The 20,357-nt window shown below is 39.3% G+C and overlaps 1 protein-coding gene across 1 annotated transcript in view; it reads left to right on the top strand.

Annotated features, from left to right (window-relative positions):
• LOC122810570 overlaps window positions 1–20,357 on the top strand; it is a 945,872-nt gene that overhangs the window by 778,382 nt on the left and 147,133 nt on the right. The window contains exon 23 of the mRNA XM_044082150.1: window positions 17,527–17,724. Coding sequence (XP_043938085.1) covers window positions 17,527–17,724 — 198 coding nt within the window. The remainder of the gene's footprint in view (window positions 1–17,526; window positions 17,725–20,357) is intronic.

Here is a 20,357-nt window from a genome sequence, read left to right as displayed (position 1 = left end):
TTTGTTTGGGATTGCATGATCCATGCATTCTTGGAGATGTCCATAGAAAGCATTTGTGAAGGATTCGGCATTGTGGGATGTGGTATCCACTGGCACAGTGGGCTTAAAGGATACCATCTCAGTCTTAAGAAGAGTGAAGTCTGCTTTTGAGAAGTTTTTCACTGTGGTCTTTTGTGCTGGGGGTGGAGGTGGGATATGTATATCCAGGGTGATTAGTTTGTGGTCAGATCTCACTAGTGAGGGGTATACTTCCGGTGTGGAGCATTTTGTCCCCATGTTTGTGATGATCAGGTCTAGTATATTATCTCCCCTAGTGGGAGAGGTGACTAGTTGTTCCAGTGCATTTGAATTTTTGAATTCTAGGAACCTTTGGGCTAGGGTATTAGGGCTAGAATAATGTACCCAATCTATGTTTGGGTAGTTGAAGTCTCCCAGTATGATGGTATTTTGTGATACATTCATATCCTCCAGTGTCTTCAGGAAGGCTGAGTGGGGTTCTTGAGATTGGGAGGGTGGTTTGTAACATGTTACCAGTTGTATAGCAGTTTTGCCTATGGTTAGTTGCACCTGTATGGTCTCTGATGCTTCATGTGTTGCTACTAACCTGGAGGTGTGGGTGTCCTTTATGAATACGGACACTCCCCCTACCTTTGTGGTTCGGCCCGGGTTTTGGGGCCGAAATGCATGATAAGAGGTATAGCCTGGTAGCGCTGGGGTGCTCTCAGGAGCCTTGAACCAGGTTTCAGTTACTGCACAGACGTCGATGTTCTCCATGCTGAGGAGTGCATCAAGTGCCTGCATCTTGAGATTTAGACTTCTGGCGTTGAGCAGCATTACCCTTAGTTTTTTCCATTTTTGTTTTCTAAGGAGGTGGGTTTGTCTTTTGAGCCTTGCCTAAAAAAGGCACTATGGGGGTGGAAAGAGCCTTAGCCAATATCCGGAAGCCCAGTGGTGACAGGTGTAAGCCATCCCTTGCGAAGCAGCGTGGCTTGTCCAACATATCATCCCAGGCAGACAGACATTGGATCCCCTTAGAATGACACCAGTACTTGAGCTAATTGTTAAAGCTGATCATCTTGTCTTTGTATTGTGATATCATTCTTGGTGAGGGCAAGATGCTGCTCAGGGTCAGGGTCATACCAGCCTGGGCTACATAATCAGAGAGCTCCTCTATGTCTCTTTTCATGTAGTCCAGGGAGGTACGTCTCAGGTCATTCACACCAGCATGGACAATGACGGAGTCATATTTGTACTTGCTTTTGAGTGACCTGAGTGCGTGTGTTATGTGGCGGATCCTAGCTCCCGATAGACAGCTCACAGTTACCTTCTCCTTGTTCAGCCTGGTCAGTGGGACATCAGTGTGTCTGACTATGGAGTCACCTATTACTGGTGTATCAGGCAAGGTGTTTGGTCGACACACTGATTTATTGAAGTATGTGTTGCATGTGTTTTGTTTTGAGGTGGTGGATTTTTGTTTCTATTGACTTTGTAAGTTTATAAGAGTAATATTTAAAATTTGTATCTGATTTTCATCCTTTGGTCCCCCTTTTTTGGCTTTTACCAGATTTCTTGCACTTATAAGTCAATAGATATGGTTATAACTGAGCACAATGCTACAGTGAAAACAGCAGCTAATGAGAAAAAGGCCTGTTGTGGTGTAGTAGTGACCCCAGAGGTCACTAAATTTAGGTAAGTGACAGTGGCAGTACCACAAATTATTGAATTTTCACAACTGCAGAGACTTAGGTTTAGACGTCAGTAAATCAGCCTTAATGAAGTTGTTGAAGGTTCAAGAGGTGGAGGGATACAGTGAAACGGGCTTAGTATACTGCATTGTGGATGCTCTCTAGCACATGCAGTATTCCTGATCTTAGTTGCTGAACAGAAATGTAGCTAGTGGAAGAAGCTGAAAAAAAGAAAAAGGAGAGAATTTGATATGAAAGCCTAATAGACATCATTAAAGATCTGTGGTGAGAAACAGTTAGCTGAATCCCAGCACTCCATAGTTCCCTTGGTGACATTTTCTCTGAACCAGCTCAGTACTGTCACTTATGTGCTACATACATGAACACAAAATTCTAATTATAGCATTTGGCCATAAAATACTCAGAATGACTAAAATACAGCTCAGGTTCAAGTTCATGTCATTTAGACTCTTGTCAAAATTCAGGAAAATAATCAGAAAACTTGCATTTCTTACATTGTATTTAAAATGTGGGACACTAGTCCTTTAATTTCAGTTCTGCTGTATGTGCCACATTACATACAGATTCAAATTATAGCATAAGATCCCTACTGGTTGATTAAATATAGATTTTTATATGGAGGAGAGACAATTACATATAAATGTAAGTGGCTGCATATAGATAAATTGAACACTTTGGGTAGTATATTCATTCTTTTTGCTTTGTTGCTGTTGAAGTAAATTACAAAGACAAACATACTAAGATGAGACAGTATAATTTTACAAAAAAAAAAAAAAAAAAAAACACGTACTGCAGAAAGCTATCAGTGAATGGTTGTGATAGTGAAAAGCAGCTCACTACAAGGTCAGATACACTGTGTAACTGAACATCTTTACATTGGCGTTGGTCATAGAGAAGTTTATTCTGTTTGCTTTGTTCAATTAAATAACACAGGCTCCATGAGTGATCCCTGCATCACTCCATTGTTCACACAAAGGGGAATACAGAAAAGAAGATTAGTAAGGTAGAAGATAAAGAAATTGAAGTTAAGGATTATCTGCAAAGTGAAGGTTTTAGTGTGGAGACTCCAACACAGGCAGTGTTGCAGCATGATGGAACAATGGATGTCCTTCTGTTTCTCATGTTGCATTATTCTAACATAAGGGATATTCTGCTAGAGGTTGACCCAGACATCTGGCTCATCTACAAAAGCTTAGCCTGGCTGCTGTATGGTGCATGGGACATCAGATGCAGGAGCCATAAACTGTGAGCCATAAATGTGATCTTCGCACGCACAGACCTCAGAATTTTTCTGCCGCTAGTCGAACGTCAGCTTGATCGTTCTGCTCCATGCAAGTGACTCCTGATAGGATTTTTTTCTCTTTTTCTCTGCTAGCTTGGGTTGCTGTTTATTTCTTTTAGCATAGCTAGGAAGGAAAAATGTAAGTGCAGTCGACAAATTCCACACAAAGACAGCCACAACCTCTGCTTATTCTGCTTAGGGCAATTACACAACTACAAAGCCTGCTCCATCTGCCAATCGTTTGTTCCAAAAATACTGTGCAGCTGTCTAGCTGCCCTAAAGCTTTTCGTTGAGAACCAGTGACTCAAACGGCTCGCCTTAAGAATGAAATTGGAACCGGATGTCTTGGCAGAACCGCCAAAAAAGAAGGCCAAAGTAGCTAGGCCAGATACATTCTTTGTGCCTCCGAGTACGGATGTCCTGCCAGCTGCCGGTCTAGGGGCTGAGGTATGTCCAATAGGCTTGCTGACTTCAGCAGGTACCGTTTCAGCTGCAGCCCTTGTTTCTCCAGCCTGCATGTCCGTGGAGTTGCCAGTGACATCGGCCTCTGATGTCGGGGGGGAACCAGGGTCACCTGAATGACTAGCATTACTATTTCTGAGGAAGGCGCTTCCAGTCCTAGGTGAATGTCAGACATTAGGCCTTCGCCTACTCAGCCTGAACCTAAGACTCCTTGTGTGAAAAAGAAACAGAAGGCCAAACATCTGTCTCCTCCAACAGAAGATTTGCCTGATTGGTAGGCATTTTCACAATCTCTCTTTCAGGCTTTCTTCATCACAGACTCCTGCTACTCTCCCAACTTTGAGCCCCAGGCCTGCTTCTGCTAGACCCTTGCCACAACCACAGGCCCATGATGAAGATTCCTCTTCTTCTTCTGATGAGTCTCTCTCCTATGCCCCACAGTTGGCTTCTCCCTCAGAATACTGTTCTCTGGCTGTCTGTCAGACATGTCAGTCTTTTTATATAGGCAAAACTAATAGAAGCCTTCGTGAACGTGTAAGAGAGCATGCATATGTGATCAATAGAGAGGATGATCGCAGTGCACTAGTTAGACATGTCTTAGATGTAGGAACATTACATAAATTTAAATTTAATGCTTTAGAATTAATAAATAAAACAGACAGACTAGGTGACATCAGAAACCACAGTGAGGAATGTGAAAACAGGTGGATATTAAAACTTCAGAGTCACAGGGGACATGGACTAAATGAGAAAGTGACTCCGAAGCCTTTTTTAGCAGCACGTCCCTATTCACATTAATTTTAGCATCTTATCAACATCTCATAGTTATATATTTCTTAGAGATTCTTGTTTTCATATATATATATATATATATATATATATATATATGTATATATATATATATATATATATATATATACTTTTTAGAGACTTTTGTTGGTTTTAAAGTGCATATGTTTTTAAATGTTTTAAATCAATCTTGTTAATTTGTAATTGAATTGAATGTGATTGGGCTAAATTTATAGGTAGTATTATTTAAATGGATGTGTTTTAGTGTAGCTATTAAAGTATGAAGAAGCGTCATGTAGACATGTAAGCGCTTACTATATACTGCAGTCATTAAAGGATTTATTTTCATACTTCTGCTGTGGCGAGTCTCATCTGTGTTTTTGGATACTTGGCTTTGTTCTGAAGAGGCTCCCTATCCAGGATTGTTTGTTGGTTTTGTATAATGTCAGACATTAGGCCTTCACCTACTCAGCGTGGATCTAAGACTCCTTGTGTGAAAAAGAAACAGAAGGCCAAACATCTGTCTCCTCCAACAGACGATTTGCCTGATTGGTAGGCATTTTCACAACCTCTCTTTCAGGCCTTCTTGGCCTTGAGGCCTTCTTCATCACAGACTCCTGCTGCTCTCCCAACTTTGAGCCCCAGGCCTGCTTCTGCTAGACCCTTGCCACAACCACAGGCCCATGATGAAGATTCCTCTTCTTCTTCTGATGAGTCTCTCTCCTATGCCCCACAGTTGGCTTCTCCCTTGGAATACTGTTCTCCTGACAAGGATTCCCTGGAAGGTGATTCCCCACCGGAGGACATCACCTTTGGTGAAACTATTTCCAAGATGAGGGAGTACTTCATATGGGATTCCACACAAATGACAGATGTGCAGAAGAGGTATTATGAGCTTCTGCAGATGGAATCCCCCTCCCCGTCAGCTATTCCTCCAGTAATTCCAGCTTATTTGGATGCCTTTGCCTCAGCTTCCAAGACCCCAAAGCATTAGCCACCTCAGATAAAGATAGCAAAGTGATGGACAGGTTAGGAACGAAAGTTTATATTTCTTCAACCCTGGCCGTTAGAGCCATTAATTACCAAACTGATATGGTAAAATATGCTTTAGACCTAGTTTCACAAGCCATGAATCTGCTGTCCTCTTTTCCAGATTCTCCCACCAAACTACAAGTTGCCTGTAAACTAACTTTAGCTGAAGAAGTCAGTAGACACTCCATTAAGTGCAGCTATAATGTTGCAGAAGCATCAGCTAGGTCAGCTGCATCAGCATCAGTCCTTTACAAGTACTCCTGGCTCACGCTACAGCCACTGCCAGATGACTTCAAAAACAAGATTATGGACACCCCTCTTGACAATAAGTTCCTTTTTGGGGAAACAGTCAGCAGAATTGTTTAAAAGCCTGCAGGAGGAGAGCAAGGAACTGCAGGACCTCAAGCACTTCTTTGTCTCACCAATGCCTAAGGTTCACAGGAACTATCCTGCCAAACCTAGTTTGTCAGGAAGGCCTCTACACCTCCTACCTCCAGATCCAGAAAAGGTGTCAGGAAACCTTTCTCTTCCAGACCTAGCACCTCTCAGACTAATCAAAGACAGCCTTTCCTGACAGGCCTAACAATGCGTGACTGTTAACTCCCCCCATACCACATCCCCGTATCTACCTGCCTCTCTCCCTATCTTCCCCTTTGACAACAAATCACTTCAGACAACTGGGTTCTATCAATTGTGGAAAAAGGATATTCTATAACTTAGCAGGAAAAACCTTCCCAAAAGGTATCCCCTCCCACCCAAAAAACAAGTACATCTCATCCCTCAAGTGATTCAAGATCTGGCCCTACAGGGCACAATAGAAAGGGTACACCCAGGACAGGAGGGCCAAAGCTTCTATTCCAGGCTCTTCCTAATCCCAGGAAAGGAAGGCCCATGGAGGCCCATCGTGGACCTGTCTCTTCTAAACCCCTTTCTGCATGCTCTCCCTTCAAACCCTTTTTCCACTCTTGATACCCAGTTCCTTCATGGTCACTTTAGACCTGAAAGAGGCATATCTTCACATCTCTATCTACCCAGCCATTTACAATTCCTTTGGTTTGCAGTGCAGTCTTCACACTATCGGTTTACTGCCTTGCCCTTTGGTTTGTCCTCAGCACCTAGGATATTTACAAAATGTCTAGCCTCCCCGTAGTGACCTTTTGCAGAACAAAAGTCATTCAAATCTTCCCATTCTTAGACAACCTCCTCATCCAGACAGAGGATCCAAGAACCCTGCAAAAACACCTTCAATCCACCATCTCCCTCCTTGAAAGCCTGGGTTTCACAGTCAACCACCTCAGATCATCCCTTACTCCTTCCCAAGACCAGATTTTCTTGGGATGCAGAATAAGAACAGATATGATGAAAGCCTTTCTCCCACTAGAAAAGGTCACTTCACTGAACAGCTTCTTTCAAAGCCTACTCCTAGTCAGCTGCATTTCAGCCAGGGAATTCATTCACCTCCTGGGTCTGATGGCAGCCACTCTTCCAATGTTGCCTTTTACCAGGCTACACATGAGGAAGTTTCAATGGTATTTACAGAATGTCTGGTCCCAGCACGCCAATCCACTTGACTTTCAGGTGCCATTCCTTCCCTGTCTAAAGAAGGAAATCAGGTGTTGGATTTAGCAAATCCATCTGAATCCAGGACTTCCAATACAGCCTCTCACTATAGTACAACAGATGTACACAGGTGCATCAGATCTGGGGTGGGGGGCCACTATGAATGGACTCAAGGTGCAGGGCCAATGGGACCCCTACCTTCAGAAAAAATACATCAACATCAGGGAAATGACTGCCTTTCTCCTAGCTCTGAAGGCATTCCTTCCCCTCTTACATCCAGGTCCCCTCAAAATCTCTGCAGACAACACCATGGTCCTGTGGTACATCAACAAGCAAGGGGGGACCAAGTCCTACTTACTCGGCAGGCTGGCCATCCAAGCATGGGAGTTGGCTACCCTCATGTAACACTACAGGGAGTTTACATCCCATCACAAAACAACGACCAGGCAGATGCTGTCAGCAGATCATTGTCTCAAAATCATGAATGGATGTTGCACAGAAATGTTTTCCTAGACATAGTCCACCAGTGGGATACACCACAGATAGATCTGTTTGCCTCCCCTCTGAACAGACAAATACTGCTATTCTGCTCAATGTCCCCCTCTCCACAATTTCCTGGAAGGGGATGTTTCTGTATGCATTCCCGCCTTCCCTCTTATACAGAAAGTCCTGCTCAAGATTCAGCAGGACAAGCCAAACATCTTGCTGGTGACCCCCTTTTGGTTAAGGCAGCACTGGTTCCCCCTTCTCTTGTCGCTAGCCAAGGGCAATCACCACAAGTTGCCTCACAAGGTGGACCTCATCACACAACAGAAAGGAACTCTTATCCACCCACACCTGCAAAACTCTCAGACTGACCCTGTGGGTGATACTTTTGATCACATTTAGACACCTTTAATCAGAGGATGTGCTATCTGTCCTGCAGAAGGCCAGGAAACCCACTACCAGGAGATCCTATTTATCCTACTTATTTATTATCAGGCAGATATACCTCTAGTTTTGTCTTATTTGTGTGAGCTCCGAATATCCGAACTTTCATAGTCTTCAGTGAAAGTACACTTATCAGCTATCTCAGCCAGCTTACCTCTCAGTCCACCATTATTATATAGATTATAGGTGAAGCTCTACCTCAAAGGGGTCCTTCACATCAGACCACCAAGAAAACCCATCCCTCCTCCTTGGGATTTAAATTTTATTCTGGAAAAACTCACTACTGCTCCAGATGAACCAGCAGCTTCAGCCACACTAAAATGTGCACTTGAAAAACAGTGCTTATTGTAGCCTTAACTTCAGACAGAAGAGTCTCTGAGTTACAAGCACTAATGGCTAACCTACTTTACCTCATTTTCCATAAGGATAGGGTTTCTCTTCACACAATCCCCTCCTCCATGCCTAAAGTGGTCAACAAACTATCCCTTAATCAATCTATTCATTTGCCCACCCTTTTTCCTTCCCCACAGAATGACAGTGAGAGAGTGCTCCATTCCCTGTATTTTCACAGACAACTTAGATTCTATCTGGTAAGTCTAAGAACATTAGAAAGTCCAACCAGTTATTTGTATCATTTCATCCAGGGCCCTGGGGAAAGCTGTATCCAAACAAACTATATCTTCATGGATTTCCAAAACAATATCTTTCTGCTATTTCTTCCATGGAAAACAGTTACCCTACACAGTGAGAGCCCACTCAACCAGGGCTGTGGCCTCCTCAGGGGCATTCTTCAAAGGACTAGATACAGCCACCATTTTAGAGGCAGCTACATGGTCTTCAGTCCACACTTTCACTAAACATTTTAAACTGGACTGCATCTCTAGGCCTAGGGCAGTGTTTTCTAAAGAAATCCTCTGTGGATTCCTGGAGACTGCATCCTCTTCCACTTCCTATAACACATGTTGAGCTTTGGTACTTTCCCTCATGTTAGAATACTGCAACACGAGAACAGAAGGACATAGAATAGCTGTGTAAAATCTTACCATAACCATAGATGTCCTTCTCTTCCATGTTGCAGTATTCCTATCCCACCCTTCTACACTTCTTAGGACCTTTTCCCTTGTAGAATGGCATCCTTATCAGCTCACCTTAGACTACTGTCTGACTGCGGCATTCATTTCTGAGGTCTGTCCTTGTGGACGTCACATTTATGGCCCATGGTTTATGGCCCCTGCATCTGACGTCCCACGCACCATGCAGCAGCCAGGCTAAGCTTTTGTAGATGGGCCAGACATTCAGGTCACCCTCAGGCAGAGGATCCCTCATGTTAGAATACTGCAACATGGAAGTGAAGGACATCTATGGTTATGGTAAGATTTTACACAACTCTTCTGTCTCCAGACTAAGGAGTAACATATGGAGCAGGAGGCATCTGAAGAAGATTTGCCACATGGTGATGCTCTGAAGCCTTCTGTAGGAGAGCAACAGGAAAATCCAGCTGAAGTTGCACACCAAGGAAAGGAACTGGAAACAGTAGCAGATAATGTTGCAAAATGAAGGGCCAATGAATTCCCACATAAGGAGCACCAGATGAAGCAGTGGGCATCTGAAAAAGGTTATGTCACAGGAAGATGTTCAGGAACTTTCTGTAGATTACTTGCAGGAAACACAGCAAGGAAGATGCTATCAGTTCAGAAGAAAATGATTTATGGAAAGACCTGCTTGATGTAATAGAGATGGATAGACATATTAAGATAGATGGAAAAATAGATTACAGAAAGAAAAGATCCAAAATGTTAGAAGACTGGTAAAACCAATGAACTCAGTAATTAGAACTTTTAAGAGAAATTAATGTGACATAAAAGAAATAAATAGTATATATTATCTCCCTTTAAATTTTTACAAATCTTTTGGGTCTCCAATACCATGATGGGAAGGGAACCCATTCCTAATTCAAAGTATGATTAAAGTTCATGAAATTAGTATTGTTTCAATCTTTGATGTCAGCCAGAAGTGCTGTTCACAGCACCCGCAATGTGCCCAGTAATGACTCCTTCTGCAGTTAGTACAGAGTTGCATTTATCAGTAACATTTCCAAATATGATTGTAGATTCTTTTTCATAAGACCCATTGCTCCTACTACTATTAGAATGGTCTGGGTATCTTTGTTCCACAATGCTCTCATTTCTGCCTGCAAATCCTGATATTTTATGACTATGTGTTTCTCTGTATGCAAGACACTGTAGTCACTGGGTGTAGCAATTTCAATGATCAATGCCACTTTTGTCTTCTTTTCATGGACCATTATATCTGGTTTTCTCTCATCTATCTTTTTGAACTGTTGGTAATGGGTGATATCATGTGATGTAGACTTCACCGTTTTCTGTGATGCTTTGTGGCTCATGTTTCCAGTATTTTTCAGCTACTTCAGCATTATAATGTTTGCACAATCCCCAGTGCAACAGTCTTGCCATATTATTATGCCTTCCAATATACAGTCCTTCTGCCATTAGTATGTCACAACCAGCAACAAGGTGTGCAACTGTTTCCAGTTCTGTTTTATAAAACCTATATTTGTCTGTTTCTCCCACATATTCAATGGACTTTGTAAACCAAAGTGTATATAGTCCACTATCTTGGGCCGCCAATATTAACCTTTCATCTTTTGGTTTAAATTCGCCTCTACTTAAACATTCCTGTGTTTGATCCTGATCAACATGAGGTTGTTCCAGGAGTCTTCTATACTTGCAAGTTTATTTATGCATTTTTCACATCTGCATTTCTTGCCTTCTGATTTGATACTTCACCTTATATTTTTACTTTTGTTTTGTAGCACATTCAGTTGCTTGTCTGATTTTTATCTACTTTTGGTTTCATTTCCATTCCCGCTTGATGCAGATAGGGAACTTATCTTAGATTTATTCTCCTCATGTTTCAAAAGTTTCACTGTATTTGGGTCTTGTGAGGTCAGCAGATATGTATGCAATCCCAAAATTTCAGAATTGTACATGTAATCAATTTCAAGGAGACCCATAACTCCTTCGGAACGGGGAATATATAATCTTGGTATGCACTGATTTTTATAAATCATTCGGTGAGCATGAAGCATCCTTCTTGTTTTTCTGTCTAATCTATCAAACACCTTTTGGGGCTATTCAGTCCCTCCAAAACTGTAAGGACAGGAAGAGCAAATTGGTTTATGGCTTGAATTTTGCTCCTATATGTAAGCACTGTTTTCAGGATTAATTTAAGTCTTCTATATATTCCTTACTGAGTTTTATTCACATTTGCTCTTGTTTTATTGTTGATCCATCATCAGTTCCCAATATTTTTATACTCCATCTTGGTCAAGTACTTTTATATCACATTCTTGTCCCAAACTGATGTTTTATTGGCTCTGCAGCTTTCCTGCTTTAAAGGTTGCTTTTGCATAATTATATATTCCTGTGTAGCTGAAGTAATAATGGATAAATGGTTACCACAAAAATGTGCAGTAGCAAATTAAAGTAAGGAAACAAGTAAAATACCACCGTGGAAGCATCAAATAGATTAAACTATAAAACAGTTAAGACAAGAAGTATTACTGTTAGAAGAATGTAGAAAAGCGAGCAGATAATCAGAAATTCTGTAGCATATTAATAGTGTGGTTTCAGTATTTATCCATTAACCTCTGAAAAGTGGATTGTGTCCCAAATGGTAAAGGCATAGTTAGCTATTCTTGTGTCCGGAGCCATCATTTGTAGCAAACAGCTGCTATAGAGTATACCAGAAATGAAGCAGTATAACACTTCAGTTCTGAAGGTAAATGTATGCACTGAAGACTGATTGGGATTTGCTGATTATGTCCCCACTAACAATTTGTGCCCAGTGTGTCTCTGCCCCCTTCTCCCCACCCTAGTAAAACTTCAGTTAAGTAGGTACTAAGGCACACTGCCAGGATTTACAAAAGCTGTCTTTTCTTTGGCAGAGGGAATAATTTATATCTGCTAGTGTCCTTTCATCAGGTTTTGTGTTGTCATGTATCTGACCTTTCCAAGATTTTATATCAGTTCATCAGTTCTGGCCTTGGAATAGGTATCAAACTTTAATATGCTATTCATTTTACTATAGTCAGAATGAAAGCTAATACTTCCATCAGGATTACCAGCTAAAATAATGGGCTTGCCCCAGCTTGTAGTTGAAAGGGGTCTTTGACCACTCCACCAACTGGGTCAACATGTATTAAATACTGCTCACCTGACTAGCTTTACTCACATTACTTTTCTCCAACTCTTACAGCCATTTTGCTTCCCAATCTTTTGTAGCTTAGTCCTCCGAATACTGTACTTATTTCTGAAACTTTTACTCTTCCTCCTTCTCTTACACCCCACCACTATTATTCCTCCTCTTTCTATTTATTTTCCTGCTCATTTCCATAAATTCCCCTTTCACATCTCTCTTATCAGTCTTTAAGTTACACTGCTACTCTTCTGGTTGTAAATTATTACTAACCTCAAAAACACTCCAGTTTGATCTTTTTCCTGCAGCTGTCATGCCATAAATACATTAACTGCTATTATATTTTATTTTTCTACTTAATAATTAGCCAATTTATGTTAATTTCTCTCTTGCTTTTTTGTGCTAAATTGCTATGTTCATGTAAGAAATATTTAAAAATTGTGCAAATAAATTGATGTTTAGATATTTTTGCCCTGCAATTATAAATGTGCATCATGTGTAACTTAAATGTGGAGCTTTTCTCTCTGGGCCTCCTCCGAAAAATGGGTTTTACTCAGTCTGACTTTTCCCGGTCAACAAAGACAAATAAATAATAAAATAAAATAAATAAATAAATATACATACAAATAATGAAACAAATACTTTTTAAAGTAGAGCAATGCTTCTGCTGTAGTGTGCTGTACTATATCTACATGCAGAATTATATTATAAATTGATGTGTGTGTATATATATATCCATATAAATATATATCTATATAAATAAAAATGTAAATGTTCATTTGTTCAAAATCTTAAATCTCCAAAACTTCTTTACCGATTGCTTTGAAATTTTTACACAATGTTGCATTCGAATACGCGTGTGTTTTTATATACCTACTATTATAGAGATGTCACACGTTGCATTCGAATATGCGCATGTTTTTATATACCTACTATTATATAGATGTCACACATGTGACAGGTAAAAACATGCTTTTTTTGAAAAACAGCGCCATCTGTTGGACATAAAAGCAACACACGTTATACTAAATATTTTACGATTCCATTTCAATGTTTACGATTTACGATCCATTTACGATTTACGATCAAATAATGCAAACTGTCAATAATGGGTTGGAGAAATCTTTTTCTTATATGCGCCAGGAGGAACTGGTAAAACATTCCTAATTAGATTGATTCTGGCAGCAATTCCATCCCAAAATGGCATAGCCTTAGCTCTTGCGTTGTCCGGAATAGCTACGACATTGCTACCAGATGGAAGAACTGCTCATTCTGCTTTGAAATTGCCATTGAATATGCAGTTCATTGAAACTCCCATGTGCAACATTTCCAAAGCATCCGGCATGGGAAAGGTATTGCAGAAATGCAAACTTATTGTTTGGGATGAATGCACAATGGCGCACATAAAATCGCTCAATGCTCTTGATTGATCATTGCAAGATTTGTGTGGAAACATCAGACCATTTGGGAACGCATTAATATTGCTTGCAGGAGATTTCAGGCAAACATTATCTGTAATTCCTCGATCGACACCAGCGGACGAAATAAATGCTTGCCTGAAATACTCTACTTTGAGGCGACATGTAAAGACGTTAAAATTAACAACAAATATGCGTGTTCAGCTGCAAAACGATCGATCAGCTGAGATATTCTCACATCAATTGCTGGAAATTGGTAACGGAAAGGTGCCGGTTGTTCTGACCTCAGGACGAATTTCATTGCCTCATAACTTCTGCAATTTAGTGACGTCAAAAGAAGAATTGGTTGAAAAAGTATTTCCCAATATTCAAACCAATTATAAGAATCACGATTGGCTGACTGAATGAGCTATTCTTGCGGCCAAGAACAAAGACGTCTACGAACTTAACAATATTACTCAGTCTAACATTCAAAGCGAGGCAGTCACATACAAGTCCATCGACACTGTTGTGGAAGCAGATGAAGCGGTTAATTATCCAACAGAATGTTTAAATTCACTTGATCTGCCAGGGATGCCACCGCACACATACTGCAATTGAAAATCGGCATGCCAATTATCATTTTGCGAAATATCAACCAGCCAAAGCTTTGCAACGGCACGCGGCTTGCAGTAAAAAAATTAATGAGCAACGTCGTAGAAGCAACAATCTTGACAGGACCTTTCAAAGGTGAAGATGTCCTCATTCCTCGCATTCCTATGATTCCAACAGATATGCCATTTCAATTTAAGAGATTGCAATTCCCAATTCGATTGGTGTTTGCAATCACCATCGACAAAGCTCAGGGCCAATCTTTAGAATTGTGCGGTTTAGATCTACACACGGATTGCTTCTCACATGAACAAATATATGTTGCGTGTTCTAGAGTCGGCAAACCAGACAATCTCTATATCTGTGTGTGTGTGTGTATATATATATATATATATATATATATATATGTATATATATATATATATATATATATATATATATATATATGTATATATCTATATATATATATATATATATATATATATATATACATATATATATATACACACACGCACACATACATGCATACATAACATACATACATACAAATCATGGGAATAACCAAAGTCCAAAACAGCCCACCCCTATATGGTATATTTTATATTTAAAACTTTCAGCATCAGAAGCTTCTTTTATACCATCCAGAAGCTTGTTCAATAGTGGCACAGCACCTTTGTTATAGAAACATTTTGTAACTGACATTTTAATGGGCATAGTTATGAATCAGCTTAGCCCATGAGTAGGTGAAAGTACTGGTCATAGTTGTTCACACAAGACTAAATCCTTCCTTGCTGTATAAGTTGAAATAAATCACTTCTAAGCATACTGTAATTTAGTGTAAATAGATATAGTTGCCTCAACCTCTTAGAAAATGGCAGAGGGAATATACAAATTGCATATTCTTTGGAAATTTGTTCTATACCTCTTCCAGCAAAATAATGTATTTAGATTCAATAGGATACCAAAATTGCACAACTTACTCCAACTTGGATCTCACTGAAATGTTAAATAAAAGTACAAGAAAAACACTGCACTTAGGTGTTACATGTCTTTTTATACAGCTGACAATTTCTAAGCTGTCTTGGTGAATATAATTTATTTGATGTTCAAAGGAAAATTTAACTGCTGCTGTCATCCCGAGATCTTTGAAAAGGTAACCTTCTCAACTTTAATGCTATTAAGTGCATATTGAGTCACAAAAGTTAGATGTAAACCTCATATACTTTGTTTCACTGCTATTAATTTTCATTTCATTTTATTCTATAGAGGACAATAATACAAATACTGCAGACTAACCCTTAAGCAGGTTAAATTAAATGGATTGACTGCATTTTTTCCTGATGTAATATCTCCAGTGTAACAAGAAAAACATCCCATCATTAGAGCTAATATCTGATAAATATAGGTTAAATCAGTATGACCCCATGATTGATCCCTGGGGGCCCCTCTTCCCTAGTGGTGCCAGTCTGAATGCTGATCATGAGTTTTATAATTGACCTTTTCCAGTCAAGGGGAATTTCAGTGTTTTTTAAGCTGTCTTGATATAGTATTGCTAAAAGTCCACTAAACTATGCAGATAACTGTCTTAAGTCTCTGCTCATTGCTCATTTTGTCACAGCATGATGATTTATCAGTGTTATTAAGTATAAAGCATGTTCGTTCTTGTTAGAACTGTGATACTACATATTTTTGGCCAACTAGAGTCACAGGATAACAGTGCGACAAGTCACTACCAGGTATGGTTCTTAAATGTTGACTATGTACCTCTATCTTATCTCTGGGTGATGACAATACCCTGTCATTATTTTGAACTGTGAAGAGTAGTTTTCAGATCTTTTTTTTACTTTCTTGATGTATTTAAAACGCAGGCCTGTTGCCTTTGCAAGCTTTGAATGTCTTTTTTTTCAGTGAGTTCTTGGGTATTCATTTTTATCTCCTTGCATACTTTTTCAATATTTCATTTCTATAGACATTTATTGTTCTAATTCATGCTTTGTATAGTTTTTTTTATTCGTGTTTTAATCTTCTTAGCTAATATCTGTCTCCTATTTATTAATGATTGTATCTTTTGTACAACATTTAATATCATTTTATTTTTTAAATTCCCTACAGGATTTTTTCACTAGAGACACTTTCTAATGTTGTTTTTCAATCCTATGAGCCTAAGTTACCTCATACATCATCATATTTTTTTATAATTTCAATAGCTTCAATATTATCATTTGGTGACTAACAGGACAATCTTTAATGTTTGATTTTACAATCTAATATGACATGATCAGTATGTGGGGAGAGGGGGAGCGCTTTCAAATAAGGTGAGCCAGTGTGATATACTGAGACAGATAAAGTCAAAAATGTTATTACTTCTAGTTGAAATAGATACTGTTTGTTCTAAATGTCTGACTTTCAGGCGTCTTTGTAATAAGCCTTTCTTATTTGTGTAAATTTGTGAGGTAGGGAATATAGCTGTAGGGCAAATTTAAATTTCAATAAAAATAATTTTGCCTTCAGACAAGTATTAAAGTACTGTTCAGTAGGATTACAAAATCAGATAATTTCAAATCTGGGTATCTGTAGACCATAACTAAAATCTGCAACTAAACATACAAGATGTATTTTAATTTTACATGCATCCATGCTATTCATTCTGTTTGACAGATACCCAAAAAAGATTAAGCCCTCCTTTAATGCAAACAACCATTCCATATCCGCTATTTAATGAAAATGTTCTGTTTTTATTTAAGATCTTTTAACCCTGTACTATAAGTAATGACTGGCTTATAGCAACTGGCGTGAGTTTTTTCCCTAACAATTAATTTGTTTGGTCAAAAGTTTTCTTTACTTGCAGTGAATTTGCATTATGTGGATTTTAGCTGATCTTGGTTAGGTGGTAATTGTTGAAACAATAAGCAGCAAGATATTGTGTGTCTATATCACTTAATTGAACGCTTAATTGAGCAAATTGATATTTGTCAAACTGACTTAAGCTAAAGCTCAAACAAACATTCAGTTAAGCTGAAAGTTTCCTAGGGGAAAATATCTGTTGCCTGCCCTCCAACCATAACAAACAAAACAAAATTAAAAACTCTGCAGAGTGGAGGGCTTCACCCCCCCCCACACCCCCCTAACTAAATATACCAACTCTGAGACGACACTACAGTGGGGAAAAGGGCAAGTTACCGATGACAGCCAACCACATCCTTTCCCTGTGAACACATTCGCTTAACCAGTCGTTTGCTTAATTGAGCTTTCACTTAAGTCAGTTCGACAAATAGCGATTCACTCAATTAAGTGTTCGATTAAATGATATAGACTCAATATTGCCTTATTGGATACCCTTAATGTGAACAATAGCATGCCAGTATGTAATTGCTGAATATCAGCAGTCTAGAAATAGACTGATAAACAGAGGATACTATGAAAAATCCAACATTATTTATCTTTGGAAGTGTACGTGTGAAGATGTCTGTGTGAAAAATGCAGCATCAGCACCTATAATTCAGTTATTGATGTTATTTTTCTTCTTTTTTTTCTGTAGAAATTAGTACAGAATGTGCAAGATTCCATTGCCAGAGACAATGATATAGCTGGAGAAGCAGTGTCTTGTATTAAAACAGTGAGGAGTTTTGCCACAGAGGAGGAGGAGATACAAAGATACAATGCAAACCTTGATGTCACGTACCAGCTCATACGGAAGAGAGATGTAGGCCAAGCTACCTATTCATTCATCATGAGTGTACGTGTTACTCTGAATTATACTTAGAAGGTGTTGTATGTGTTTGCAAAGCCTTAGAACATAAATTACTTTATTTACTACTGCTTAGTGTTTCTTTAAACTGCATACTTTTTATTTTATGAATGTATTTAATGTAGCTTAGTCTCAGACAGCCTGCAGGTGTAGAATGCTGTCTTCTGTTTTCAGAACTGATTAACTTGTTTCAGCATTAAGCCTACAGGACTACTTAACTGGCTTATACGGTAAGGGCTGAGTACAGCTGTCCTTAATATGGCTCTGGCAGAATGTTGAAACCAATGATTTAGTCTTAGTTATGGAGACTAAGTCATGAGTAAAGTAGCAGAAAAGGCTGCAAACAGAAGTACAGGAATGTGGAAGGTACTTGATGACAGTCAGTGCACATAAACCGTGATAATATTAGAAAGGATCCTTGACCCAAGGATCAAAACTACAGCAAAATGTGCCTGCATATTTGAGAAACGATTACTCTCTTGTCTAAACAGATTGCACTTCTTTGGTGACATTCATTAGTCTAACAAAATGGTTGGGCTGCCTTATTCTTCCCATAGACACACTTGTGAAAAATGAAGCCACAAACTAAGTCCTGATAAGTCATTAAAGAGACAGACATTTCATTGTTAAACCTTGATAGCAGAAGAAGTGGGTAAGAAATACCAGAGAGTTAATTGAAACTTAGTCTTGTGGGGATTACAAATGAGCAGCATTTTGAATACTGAAATTACCAGTATGAGATACAGACTGAGAACTAATTTAGAAGATATCCTGTATTGGATGTTTATCCCAGTTCAGTACTTCACCATCCACAGATTGTGTTGCATTTCATATGGAGAAGGACATTATTCATTGCTATAGTTATGAGTTGGCACTAGCTGTGTACCACAATTTGTGGGGAAAATGGGGAGCTGGAAAATAATTTGAGGTAATTTTTTTGTCATAAGAACTTGGCACACTGGGAACCATTGCAGTTAAGAGAAGGGTGAGCTTTCATTTAGTAATAGCACATAAAACAGAAAATATTATTTATTGGGGGGGGGGTAATATTTTACTTAGAAAGTAGTTCAAGTGTCCAGGGACAGCTGTAGAGGCAAGCACTCCAGAGATATACATGCCTAAATGAGCCCACGTTTCATTTCAGCAGTTATTTTGTGGATGCTATAATGTCATGGCCAGTAGCATTTTTAACTTACTGTGCAAGAGAAGTGGTAGCTGGTGATGAGATGCTTCAAAGTGCTATTTAAGACACATGTGCATGCATTCTTATGGGCTGATTGTTAAATTATGTTTATATGCATACATTTCTAATGGCCCAATGCTCCAACTTAACAATACATTATAACCATGGCCCTGACCCTAACCTTAACATGCATTTGAGCTTAAAAAATCCCTTCCCATAACACTACCCCTACACAAGACAGTTCAGACACACATCACAGACACACACACACACATACACACACACACACACACACACACACACACACACACACACACACACACACACACACACACGTGCTAGTACACATCCAACTTACCTTTTTCGGCAAAAAGCAAACATCCAAAGAAACATCCATTTGATAAACTGGATGTTAAAACAAACAACCTTGCAGTGGAAGCTATTGACCAAAGAAATGGTTGACCAAACACATGGCACTCATTTACACACATACATGCCTGACAGTCAGTTAAGTTGCACACGTACATATATATATTTGCACACACATACCTAAGGTCTGATTGTGAACTTATACACACACACACACACACACACACACACACACACACACACACACACACAGGGATGATTGTTAAATTACACATATATACATAAATATTTAAGGAGTGGTTGTCAAGTTACACATGTATACATGTCTGATGGCCTCTCTACCCCAGGCCAGTAATCAAGGAGCCTCAATCCTCACCACTGACACCGGTGCGAGACAGTCACTAAGAACAGGAATGGATTTACACAGTATTTTTCACATGCATCTCTCTGCATCAAACATTTTTTTCCCCAAGAGCACACAGGGAGCATGTTGTAGGCATGGGACTGGACTGTCTGTTTCTCCAGATCCCAAACAAGACTGGCTTTGGAGCACCGTGTCCCAGTTGCAAGTAGCTGACACACCAACACCTGGGATATTTGATTTTCACATACACACTCCTGATAAAGGCTGGCACAGATTTACTAGCTGGACCCCCCTCTGGCCAGACTATAAGGTAACCACAATGCCACCACTCAACCACTCCAAGGCTCTTACAGTAGTATCCACTTATACTGAGTAAAAACCATACTAATGTAAATGGTAGAGTGTAACCAAAGTAGCAAGGCTTTTTGGAGGGGCCAAGGCGTCACTAAAATAAGCACAAGTACACTCAAGATTTTAAAAGTATTCTCTAAAAGACCAGCAGCAATGAAAGGTATAAAAGTATTTAATAATAAATAATAAAATATAAAATATGAGAATACTAAATATATAAGTATACAATAAACACCAGAGTTTCAATCACAGGAGAAATAAACACAGTTGGATAGATTCAAACAGATGCAGGAAAAACAATAATTAACTAATCTCACTGTATTTCCTGACTGTCTAAAGAATAATAGTTCCCTA

The sequence above is a fragment of the Protopterus annectens genome, chromosome 9.part0 (genome assembly GCF_019279795.1).
Source record: "Protopterus annectens isolate FY-2018-M chromosome 9.part0, PAN1.0, whole genome shotgun sequence".
Taxonomy (NCBI): Eukaryota; Metazoa; Chordata; order Ceratodontiformes; family Protopteridae; genus Protopterus; species Protopterus annectens.
This window is presented reverse-complemented; position numbering and strand designations above follow the sequence as displayed.